The 12,059-nt window shown below is 34.1% G+C and overlaps 1 protein-coding gene across 1 annotated transcript; it reads right to left on the bottom strand.

Moving 5' to 3' along the window:
* Positions 1-4,044: 4,044 nt before the first annotated feature.
* LOC149385603 (phosphoinositide phosphatase SAC2-like) lies at positions 4,045-11,242 on the bottom strand. Its single transcript, XM_089625639.1, has 16 exons — positions 10,579-11,242; positions 9,842-10,046; positions 9,575-9,740; positions 8,670-8,892; positions 8,272-8,348; positions 7,911-8,098; positions 7,460-7,557; positions 7,171-7,304; positions 6,945-7,073; positions 6,477-6,843; positions 6,014-6,135; positions 5,816-5,929; positions 5,035-5,220; positions 4,760-4,942; positions 4,607-4,664; positions 4,045-4,498 (listed from the first exon to the last, which is right to left on the bottom strand). Exons 1-16 carry the CDS (start codon positions 10,675-10,677, stop codon positions 4,391-4,393), a joined length of 2,457 nt encoding a protein of 818 aa, XP_089481765.1. The 5' UTR covers positions 10,678-11,242; the 3' UTR covers positions 4,045-4,390.
* Positions 11,243-12,059: the final 817 nt, after the last annotated feature.

The following is a 12,059-nucleotide window of genomic DNA, read 5'->3' as shown; positions in this document are numbered from 1 at the left end:
TAAACCAGACAGTTTATTGACATCAATGTCAATAAACCGAGAGGTTTGACATTGTTACTTCAACGTTATTGACATCCTTATCAATAAAACTGTTGGTTTTAAGAGAAGTAGAAGAATTTCATATTCACAAAAGTCAACATCCATAATTATAAAGTATTACATCATCTTCAGAATTACAAAATGGTTACAAAATTAAAACTTATTCAACGACTACTTCTCTGAGACAAAGGAAGAAGATCGTCACATGTCTTTCTATTGTGTGCTTCTTTGCTCAACTTCAACAGGAATGTCCCATGCTTTAGCACTGCCATGGGGGTGAATGACACCTAAATAATAACCTCAACAGAAAAATGTCTCACCTACAATGAACAAGTATTTATAGTTAGTTCTGGAACAATAAGTAATTTTTGTTCTTTTTTTATTCATAATAATGTCAATAAACATTGGAACTTATTGGTATTAATGTCATTAAAAAGTCACTAAGTTATAGAAAAATAATTAGTTCATGTTTTTTTTATTCATATTAATATCAATAAACATTGGAACTTATTGATATTAATGTCAATAAAAAAGCATAGTGAGTTATTGAAAAATAATTAATTCCTGTTCTTTTTTTTATTCATATTAATGTCAATAAACATTGGAACTTATTGGTATTAATGTCAATAAAAAGTCACTGTTAGTTATAGAAAAATAATCAATTCATGTTCTTTTTTTTTTATTCATATTAATGTCAATAAACATTGGAACTTATTAGTATTAATGTCAATAAAAATTCACAGTAAGTTATTGAAAAATAATTGTGAGAAAGAACATATCACATTAGTATAGATCTTACCAACATTAAAGTAGAAAGAGCATGAAGGTTTAACCCATGTACCACTATGCTTGACATACACTAAAATATCACCCATTACTGCATAAAAGAGTGTAATCGGGATGTTAATTTCATATTTTAAACGTTTAAAATTCATTTATAAACATTTAAAATCATAACAAAAAAATTAAAAAACTGTGAAGATTTATTGACATTGATGTCAATAAAATTGCATTTTTATTGACATTGATGTCAATAAAATTGCATTTTTATTGACATTGATGTCAATAAATCTTCAAAGGATTTTCCCAGAACCGTTGAAGATTTATTGACATTGATGTCAATAAAAATGCAACAATGTCAATAAATCTTCAACGAATTTTCAGAAATTTTCAGAAATTTTCACAGATTTTCCATGCTTCAAATAATCGTTCTTTCGTTGTTTTTTAACTTCAAAGACCACAGGAATTCAACGACTAAAACGCTAGTACAACAAGAAACTTTTTTTAGAGAGAGAGAGAGATGAGTTGAAAGAAATCCGAAAGCAATCCTCAAATTCTAAACATAATCCTCACTAATGGAGTCCAAAGACCAAATATCACCAGCCAATTTCACAGAATCCTCACGGAATTGAAAAATCCCCAAATTTGAGTATAAACCCTAAATTTGGAATTCAATCCGAGAAAGAGGAATTCTTACCTCAATCCACGAAATTAACCTTCCTTGGTGAGTTCTCACTTCTTCCCCGACGTTTTCCCTCGCTCCGGCGCCGCCGTGGCTCGCGGCGAGACTCGTTTTCCTCAGTTTGGAGCGCGCGTGAATGGAGGAGCCCGGCTGGTGAAGATGGCGCGCGAAGGTGAAGGAAAGAAGAAGAAGAGAAAAGGGTGATAATAAAATTGAGGGTATTTTTGTACTTAAAGAAAATAGGTAGTCATAGAATAGGATTAAATTAGACTTATTTGATTTTGGTCCAAAATCATTGTGGAGGTCATAGAATAGGAATAATCCCTAATTTTTTTCAATATTAGCTGCTGAACGTTTTATTTTTCATAAATAACCGTTTTAATTTTTGAAGCGGCTGATAACTAGATTTCAATAACTATTGACCATATTTAACTAAATGTTAGCCAGATTTCAATATACCACAAATATTTTGAACCAAATTTCAATAAATTTTAATCAGATTTCAAAAACTAATAACCAAATATCAATAGTTGTTAACCAGATTTCAATAACTATTAACAAGATTTTAATAACTATTGACCAGATTTAAAACAAAATGATATTTTTTTCCGGAGAAAAGGAAAACAGGTACTGCCAAAATATTTTGAAAACATGAGTGAGATATGAAAAGTGACGCACGTTTTAGTTTAATTATGTAATTTTTCCAATTTAAAGCTCATTGGAAAATGAACCGTGAATATATAAGGATTTGGACAAAATCACTTGGAGTGTTTGAAAAAAAGGAAATGGCAACATAAATACTTAATATTTTCGGAAACATACACTTAAATACTTTTTTTTTTCTTTGCGCGGCAAAAATACATAATGTTAAGTTTCAGTTGCATCGTCAAACAAAGCCCGTTAAATTTGACAAAAATCCACGTGTCGGCTTGGGTGGCATGTCTTCAGCGGTGTCTGGATTGGCAACCATCATCGGGACAAAGTCTTTTAATTTTTTTTTTTTGGATGAGGTCGTCAATTTGTCTTCTTAGTTGGATGCAGTCGGCGGTGAGATGGTCGTGATCTTTGTGGAATTCGCAGTACTTACTTTTGTCTCGTATGGATGGGTCATTGTACATAGATTATGAGTTGGTGAACATATTCTTGTGTAACGAAAGGATCTTGTCCGGCATGTGATACATCATCCATTTTGTTTTAAGAGCTTTGTAAATTTATATTGTGTTGTTGTCAGTGGGGCAAGTAATATTGTGATGTGGTGTTATTGTGTTGATGCTAGTGGACCCCAGATAAGTGAGGTTCACGAGGTGTGTGGGGAGTTTGTTTGGCTACATGGGTTGTTTAGAATGTTTACCATTTTTCTTGGGCCGGAGTGAGCTCATTTTTCTCTTGGGTATTATTTTTTTTTCTCCGTCTGCTTTTGCCATTTTGGTCATACGAAATGACGCTACATCAACAATAGCTCTTTGGTCATTTACAAACGTAAATTTGTAGAGTGACCAACTATTTGTTGATTTTGAATAGTAGCAATTTACCAAAATTAACATAATGAAAATTTCTAAAATACCATTTTGAAATTATATTAGATAAATGAGTATTGAGAATATATTAAACCTTGTTGTTATATCTTAAAATCGAGCGCTAAAACGTGGGCTACATGCAACTTCTAAACGATTTTTGCATTAGGCATATTGTTGTAAAATATTGTCAGAATAATTTGGCCACGTCCTTAAAATGTGGCTATATTTGATATTTGCTTGAAATTTACTTCATGTCAATATTTATGCTGATAAATATACAATCACTCTTTCCATTGAAGTTTTGTGTTATTATTCTTATGCTAATATGCAAGCATATAACTCAAATTTAGGTAATTTTAGTAACAAATATATATATATATATATATATATATATATATATATATATATGTGTGTGTGTGTGTGTGTGTGTGTGTGTGTGTGTGTGTGTGTTTCTATGATTATTTTAGATATATAAAGAGTTCTAATTGAAGATATCTGTTAAGCTAGAGTTCTAAACTCATACGTCAGTCATATTACGACGTTAGGACTATAACACTTTAGCTAGAGTTCTAATTGAAGATATCTGTTAAGCTATTTCAAACAGTTTCGGCTCCGGTGGCTATCTAACCATATAAAACGTTAGAAATAGTCAACGTTTCATTAATTTTTTGTAAATAGTAACGTAAATCTATTTATGCTATCAAAATATTAAAAAACGCAGAGTAAATTTCTAATAAATATGATTATTTATGAAATATTTACAATATTTTTTTGCTATTTACGAAAAATTTACAAAACGTTGACTAAAACGTAAACGCTTATGTTTATGTGGCTTATATCGCTAAATTTTTGATAATTTAATTTGTTATTTGAGAGTTTTATATATTTGTTCATCTAAACTTGGTCTATATTATCTCGCAGAGAACAACAGATATTCAAATAAGCAACGAGAGAGAGAGAGAAAAAAAATTGGAATGTAAACATATATATATATATATATATATATATATATATATATATTCAAATTCGACCATCTCAGCTTTATAAAATGTAATATTTACAAGGTCCAAAAACTTCTTCAGAGTTGGTTTTGATCCAGGGGACGAGGTTAAGTCAAACTGAATGAAAAAATCTATGCCTATTTATGTACTTCTATTCAAAGAATGAAGAGCTGTGTCTGATCAAATCAACCCCTGCAGAAACTCACGCGGACCAAGGCTCTTTCGAACCTTTTTTTTTTTTTGTTTGTCGAATTTGAATCATTAACCGATTATTTGCTGTACAATCAACCCCATCCTTCGGACCGGGTTGAGTCCAATGACGGCACGGAATTATTGCTTCAAATGGATTATTTCTTGTACTTTCTATACTCTCAATAAAAGAGCAAACCTCCATCACATACCCACTTGCCGAGGAACTCGGGAAACTCCGCCAGTGCGGGATCGTCGCGACTCGGCTCTCCTTCGGTCCTCTCGTTTTCCTGCAAAAACCAAACAGAGAACGTTAATAAATTGCACGTGTAAATGAAATAAATGAACTAAAATTGTATCTCATGAAAAAAGCAAGAATACATCGAAAGAAAGTTCACCTTCACACCGTTACTTTGTTCGTTCCCAACCTTCCCGGGGAAGAGGTTGCTGTGGGACCTACAACCACACACACAGATGTATCAGTTTCTTATGCAGCCGAATTGAATCCATCAATATAGCTACAGGGGACATTAAAAAATTACGAGAATTACCTTTCGCGCGTTTCTTCTTCACAAGAATTTCCAGACGATGTTAGCCAATCGGAGTCCATGAAATTCGAGAAGTTGGAGTCGTCATCGTCGTCGTCTTCGTAACCGATGTGATCGCTATCTGGAGAGTTTTCCTCTTTAATGTACTTAAGGAACTGCTTTTGCGACATTATCGGTGTATACGACCTACTCACCAAACGAATTTATTTTTTTTATTAAGCCGTGCTAAATAATAACAGACTTCAAAGCAAAGAGAGCCAAATATATATAATAAAGACCTGCAAGGTGTATGAGTTTCGTTGTCACAAGTTCGAATCTGAGGCGTGGAATCTGAAAGTCCTTCTTTAACTCCTTGTTCTTTTACGGACGACAAAGGCTGATTGCATCCACTTACCGAGCCTGCTATAGGTGTATCGCTCTCACATGGGATATTTCCATCAGAGAGTGATCTCTTTATTACCATCCTACAAAAGAAATAATTGTCCGTGTAAGTCTTTGACGACAAAAAGAAAATGTGGATTAATAAGAAAATCTGGGACATCTCTACCAGAGGAGACTCAAGAGTCAAGATCTTCGATATCGAACTTAGCAATTAGTTTCATATTTTCATTATTGGAAGTGTAGGCCTAACTCACACCCAAACTCTGGAGCATTTATAGGAATGAACATCTATGCTACATTGTAGTTGGTTTGACTCTGTTATAACATGATAAAAGCGCGGGCCCACTCACACCCAAAGGGTGGAGAATTGCAATCACTTGCAATGCTAGGCTAAGTTTTTATTTTTTATTTAAAAAAATAAAATCAGTATTAGAAGGCCAAGTTGTTCAATATAAAGAGAACTTTGTTTGTGTGCGTGTGTGTTTGTGTTTTTTCTTTTTCTTGAATCAGTTTTAAAAGGCTAAGTTGTTCTATGCAAAGAAAAAAGTTCACGCCCAAAGGGTGGAGGATTGTCAATCATTTGCATATATACTGACCAAAGTGGGACTTTTTATTTTTTTATTTATCTTAGTTATAGTAAAAGGCTAAGTTGTTCTATATAAAGAGAAAAGTTTGTACCTCACACCCTCCTCGGGAAAACTCGAGTCACGTTTCCCGACACTAAGATGCTGGTCTGAATCCAATTCCCATAGCGCAGGTCTCCCGTGTTGTGGTTGAAAGTGACCCAGAAATCTGTAACATAACAACAAAACTTCAGATTGCACACCTTTCCACATTTTTGTGAATTTGACTAAAACTCGTGGATTTTCGGCGTACACATTAATAGAGTCTTGTTTTTCACGGTCCAAGTAGGCATTATTGTAATATCGCTGCACAGTTCTAAATAGCTCTTGGGACTGCATTGCCGGTTTCCATTGCCCTCTTCTCTCTGAAAAAATCTGTTTGGCGTGGACAATGAAAAATAGTAAGACGAGATTTAATGCTATGAGAAATAAAAGGAAATCATGACGACAACACAACAAGGCGATTATAATAAAATTATCGATGGAAATGACAACTGATTTCTTTGGAATCTGGACCAGAATAAGATCTCATGGTGCTAAGGTGAAAAAAAAAAAAAAAAAAAAAAATTAATCGTAGTTAATAGCTAACAATGTTTTAACTATAAGGTTTGTCAGTAGTCATGTGACTTTCATGACTAATAGAAATATCAGTTGTTAGTCACTAAATCAATTCTGAAACTATAATTCCCTAGAACACTATTCAAATTTATTTTTACCTTATTATGTGCTGCGGAACCACCATATTGAAATGCCAGTATGTCGCCCATGATCTCGTAACGTTTCATCAGCTCATCAGCCAAGGGATCATATATGTTAATTTTCGGGGACTCTATCAAACCCAAAGTATAAAGCTGATGACCAAACGCAGCCAATCCATATGCATATTGTGCGACGTTTGTGCGATCCAAACAGTCGATACAATTGGTCCTCAGAACCCCTCTCTGAAGTGTCAATGGCTTTTCATTGTGATTCGTACTTGCTTCATCGCTACAACTTCCGTTACAAATTTCTAAATCTAGATTATCATCACTCTCATTCTGGCTGGAAAGCGTGTCTGAAAAGCGGTCACCGTTTTCTCTTTGCCTGGCATTAAATTGCGGTATAAAAAATCAGATCAACATAAACAGACACATTTGCTTTGTTGGAAAACAAAAGAAAAAAAAATGTAGTAAGCTAGAACTTACTCTGCGCAGACAACATCTAGATCTCCGCGACGATTTACATTTGAAGCTGCTTGGCAGTAAAAGATTCCATTTGTCTTTAGTGCATATGCAGCCATGTTTCCAAGCTCCATTAAAACGCTTATGGCTTTTCTGCAAAGATTAAGCAGTTGAACCACAAATAATTACATTCCATAACCACACTAACTTCTAGCTTATATCTTGCAAATGAGGAGGAAAAAAAGCTTACTTTGTGGAATGTTTGTGTAAGTCCCACTGGAAAAACCTAAGTTGGTTCTCCTTTTCTAAACCACTGTTTATGAATCTGATAGCATTAGCAAACTCTGCACGAAGAATTGTCTCTCTAGGTTTCTTTTCACGCCTCTATTGACCAAGAAGATGTACAACAATATGAATAGAAGAATACAAGAGCATCAAGGCACAAGTTTACACAAAGTTCATATCCATAAAAATATTACAACAATCAGCTGATGTGAGTTTAATATTTGAATGGTCATCTTGTTTAAGGACATGATTACCTTGATTAAATTCAAAATAATAATTGGATTCCCATATCTTTTAACAAGATTCTCAAAGTGAAGTCTCGTCGCCTCGTAATTATGGTCTTGTCTTGACACTGAATGAAGCAAGAAAATAAATTGAGATAAGTATGATGAAGACAAATCGGGGGAAAATAAAGGGTCCATTAGGTATATAGCCATATTTACACTTTCACATTGCTATGTAGCCAACCTTTCGTAAATACTAGGTAAATGACAACGTCCATGTATTTACAAGCCTAAATTGACGTAAATACCCCACCATTTTATTTCAATGAAAGAGAAACCAGAAATACCACGTCATGTTTGTGGCCAATTACCTATTATTTACGAAAGGGTGATTATATATAGCAATGTGAAAGTGTAAATATGGCTAGTTACCTAATTATTTGAAAGAAAGAAAAATTAACCAGGGTTTAAGGGGTCATACACGTAATGTCGGGTTTCACAACTATTCGTGAAGTATTCTGGGACCAGTAAAGGGGGATCGATCCCCGAATCTGAACAACAGAACTTATTTGCATTGGCAAGCCTTCGGAAGCATTTTCAATCACGATTTGCTCCGTCTCGACATCATTAGCAACCCTGCCCCTCTCATTCACACCCCGCTTTAAGTATCTGCGGAAACAAAATGCAAAATAAACTAAACACTGCCGTACAAGGAAAATCATTTAGAGTCTTGAAACACTAGTTTTTACTAGAAGATGGCATTAATATAAAGCCAACTACATCTATATTATCCGCAGAAAATATAATCTAGATATTTTGGGGAAAGATTCATGTGAGCAAACCTGGTTCCGGCATAGTGGCGTGAGCGTCTAGCAATGAGGGTTAGTGTAAAGGGCCTACCACCTACAGATAGATCAACCTACAATGTACAAAGCCAAAACAAAAAGCATTTTCGAGCCTTTAAATTTTATGCATTGCAGTGCAACAATTTCTCAAGCAAAATATATTGTTGAATGAACAGAGCGTTACTTAAAAGCTGTCTGTTTTTGCAGAAAAGATGTCCAAAATATGTAAAAATAAAAAATAAAACTAGCTTTCTAGCAAGCAAAAAGAATGCATAAGTTTGGGGAGTTTCTTGTTTCATACATCAATGCAGAAATCATCTATGGTAAGAAAGATTCCCTTGGGTATATATGGTCTCTAAATGTAGAATCAGTCATAAAATTAGTATTTCACATACCTGATCAAAGAAGCCATAAACCAAAGCAACAGTCCACAAAGTGTTTTTAAGATGATTTCGAATTCCACGAGTCAAGAACTCATTCCAAACGAACATTGTTTCATAAACGAACTGCCCCCCCTTATAATCAGTCAAGTTTTTTTGTAGACTACGCATTACATGGTATGAGTAGCTGAAATAGAAATCTTTTGTGAGGTCCACTGTGCATAGAAGCTTCTTGTATCTAAGGAAACAAGGGAAGAAAATGACCAGCATTAGATAAAGATAAGTGTTAATTTATATCTAGTAAAAACATAGGCAATGGTGAACAATCGTATCAAGAATAAATAATAAGTTCTCAGCAAATAACAAATAAACTATAAATATAAATATAAAGCAAAAAAATAAAATATAACAATAGTTAGAATTAGCGAGGAGGTGATCGCCCTCTGCAAAACCCTGACAATACCTTGTCACATTGAACATGTTATTTTTACATCACAAGTTCACACAGCAATGGAGTTTGCCCCTGTAAATTTCAGGAGATAAGCTGGGAATATCCTAAGTTAAACAGTACTGACAAGAAGGATCAAGTAATTAGATGTCTAATTACAATCTGGAAATCTGCTATGCATTCCATCTTAGGGGAATAAAACCAATATACCAAGAAAATTCGGAATGAGTCAGACTGAATCGAGGAAGCTTACACCAGTACTTTAACATTAATGTGTGTCAACGTACTCGGTACAACTGGAAGATGACGCGAAACATAAGCTATTAGCTCAGAGTTTTTAGTTTATACCAAGAGGACAAAAAAACGCCATCCAAATACATCCGAAAGATGATCGGTTCCTAACACTACTCTCTTGGTTCTCCTCTAAAGTACGCTATACGTGTTACATGTACGTGCATAATGGACAAAAGACCTGTTCTCATCCTTAGTATTAGGCAAGCTTTTGCGAGCAGCGGAACTAGGAACTTGAATCATCTTGCTCTTGGAAACTCCATATATTGTATGCCCGCAGATCGTTCCAAGCTTTCTTCTTTTTGTAATTACAAGCATGTAGTAAGGTCCTAAAAATCTCACAAAACCTAGAACCAAAGAGTAAAATATTTAGTTCATAATCCAAAGGGAAAAGAGTTGAAGCATATCATCATGGGTTTGAACTAGAACACGCAACAGTAGGACATACCAATAATTCCATAACAAACTGCCAAAAGTTTGAGTCCGCCCACAGCCTTGTTTCCTTCGTGTATCCGTGTCAAAAGGTCAAAGCATTCGAATTCCGAGTATGTTGTGGGATCTTCTACAATGTTCAACTCAGTAGGTTCGGTCCTGTCGATTTTCAAGACTCTCCAACATGTCCTGCTCTTGTCTCTTCCGATCATGTAAAAGTTCTGCATAACATGTGAACAGTTTTGTTAGTACTGAATCGTAAGTTTCTCAAAACGATAGAATCCCAGCCTCTCATCAAGATTGATAAACCAAGCCACCATATTTTACTTAATAAACCTAAAAAAATGACTCGCTTAAAGCTCTTTTTAAAAAAAAAAAAAATTGCAAAACCAGCTCGATTCAGTAACTTGAACACAAAGGCAAATTTCCAATCGCACAATTCTATCCATTCCAATCATTCTCGTCAATCTAAAATGATCCACTAATCAATAAAACAGGAAGAAGAAAAAAAAAAGTCTAAAATTCTGCATAAGTTAAACAAAACTGAATTAGATATAAGAAAAATAAATAGAGACGAGACAGAGAGAGAAGAAGCCATATAACTTCCAAATAAAGACCGACAAGGAAACACTCATACACATAAATATGCACAACAAAACAAACTCCCAAAAACGAAACGAAAGATATACATACACACACAAATTATATATAATATACATGTATAGAGATAGAGAGAGAGCTAGAAGAGAGTACCGAGGGTGTTTCGTAGAGTCTGAATTTCTTTAAATAGAACGATTCATGATTAAGTTTCTCAGTGACGCGGCTAAGAAGGTCCTCCTGGGAAGATGCCATGGCTGCTTCCAAGGTGCTCGCTCTCGGGCCTCAGCTTCGGAGACCGAATCAAACCGCAAAAATCTCGGAAAGCTTGACGACGATGAATCTATTTATACATACGCATACGACGCCTATGTATCTATAGGCGAATAAAAAAAAATACAAGGAAAATGAATAAATAAGAACACAGATTACAGAGCAAATAGCGCCGTCGTACCAGCTTTTTGGAAATTAAATCACAGAAAACAGAATGTCCAGTGAAGAACGCACAAATAAGAAAAACACAGAATTGGAAAACAATTCTAGGCTCTAGAGAGAGAGAGAGAGAAGGAGAGGAGAGAGAACGTGAAGGCTTAAGATCGTCGGCCGGAGAAGTGAAGAGAGAGAGAGAGAGAGGAGGTAATGAAGCCTCGGCTTTCGTATCCACACAAAATAATACTAATAATAATTTAGAAAATAAATGAATAAATATGGGGAAAAAAATATTTATATTGATTGACAATCATGAACCAATTTGCTTATTATGATATTCCTTCTGTGGCTTTTGTGTAATCGGATCCTATAATTATTCTCTCTATAACTATATTTTTTATTATAAAAAGTTAAAATTCGGCATTTGACTCTATCAATGACTTGTTACTCGAACGAGTTCTTCGTCGTATAACGCGGTAATCTCTCGAAGACTGACCAATATAAAAAAAAAAAAAAAAAAAAAAAAAAATATCTTCGCATAAATGACAAAACTGTAAATTTTGAATAATATATATAGGATATATTTGAGTGAAATTATTGAGTTGTCATATTTTAGAAAACAATTAGATGTTGAAACAGCTCAAAGATACGAATATATATCAAGTATGTGTCTAATAATATTATTTAATTCAATTTGGTAATATATATGAAGGATTCGTGAAGCTTAATTAATTAAGCAGCAAGCACATGACTTTTATTATTATAAATTCAAATATTCGCACTTGTTTTACGATCGTGACAAGCATTGGTGTAATGGAAATGTATGCATAGTATTATTAGATTAAAAGCGTAGACAGAGTTTTTTTTTTCTTTCTCGAATATTATTAGACAGAGTATTCTATACTCTTTTTTTACGCCTAGTTTGGGACCATTAATTTTTTCCCTTAATTTTGTTTTTAACGAACTTGGATAGATTTTTATGATTGATGGGAATCAGGAATATGCCAAATTTATATTTTTCTTTGATGAGCTTATGTTAACTTTTAGCAAAAGAAAAATGGAATATTTTTTTGCATCGTGGAAACAGTAACTTAGATGATTAGATCGTTGATACAAATGCAGGATCGATGTTCTCTTCTTTTTCATCTCTTTCGATGTGTATTATCCTTAATAAAATGCAAACCGTTTTAATTCGGTGGTATTTAAAA

The sequence above is a fragment of the Urtica dioica genome, chromosome 9 (assembly GCF_054948205.1).
Source record: "Urtica dioica subsp. dioica isolate 48M chromosome 9, U.dioica_male_clone48M_v1_H2, whole genome shotgun sequence".
In the NCBI taxonomy this organism is placed as follows: Eukaryota; Viridiplantae; Streptophyta; class Magnoliopsida; order Rosales; family Urticaceae; genus Urtica; species Urtica dioica.
The sequence above is the reverse complement of the archived record's forward strand: the minus strand, read 5'-3'. Positions and strand labels throughout refer to the sequence as shown.

Bases quoted from the DNA above. Each gene is read 5' to 3' on its own strand.
- LOC149385603 (XM_089625639.1), bottom strand. From the start codon at position 10,677: ATGGCATCTTCCCAGGAGGACCTTCTTAGCCGCGTCACTGAGAAACTT. The intron at 6,136-6,476 runs GTAAAAATAAAT...CACGCCAAACAG, and splicing joins GTTCCGCAGCACATAATAAG to ATTTTTTCAGAGAGAAGAGG. The intron at 4,665-4,759 runs GTAATTCTCGTA...GTGTGGTTGTAG, and splicing joins GAAGAAGAAACGCGCGAAAG to GTCCCACAGCAACCTCTTCC.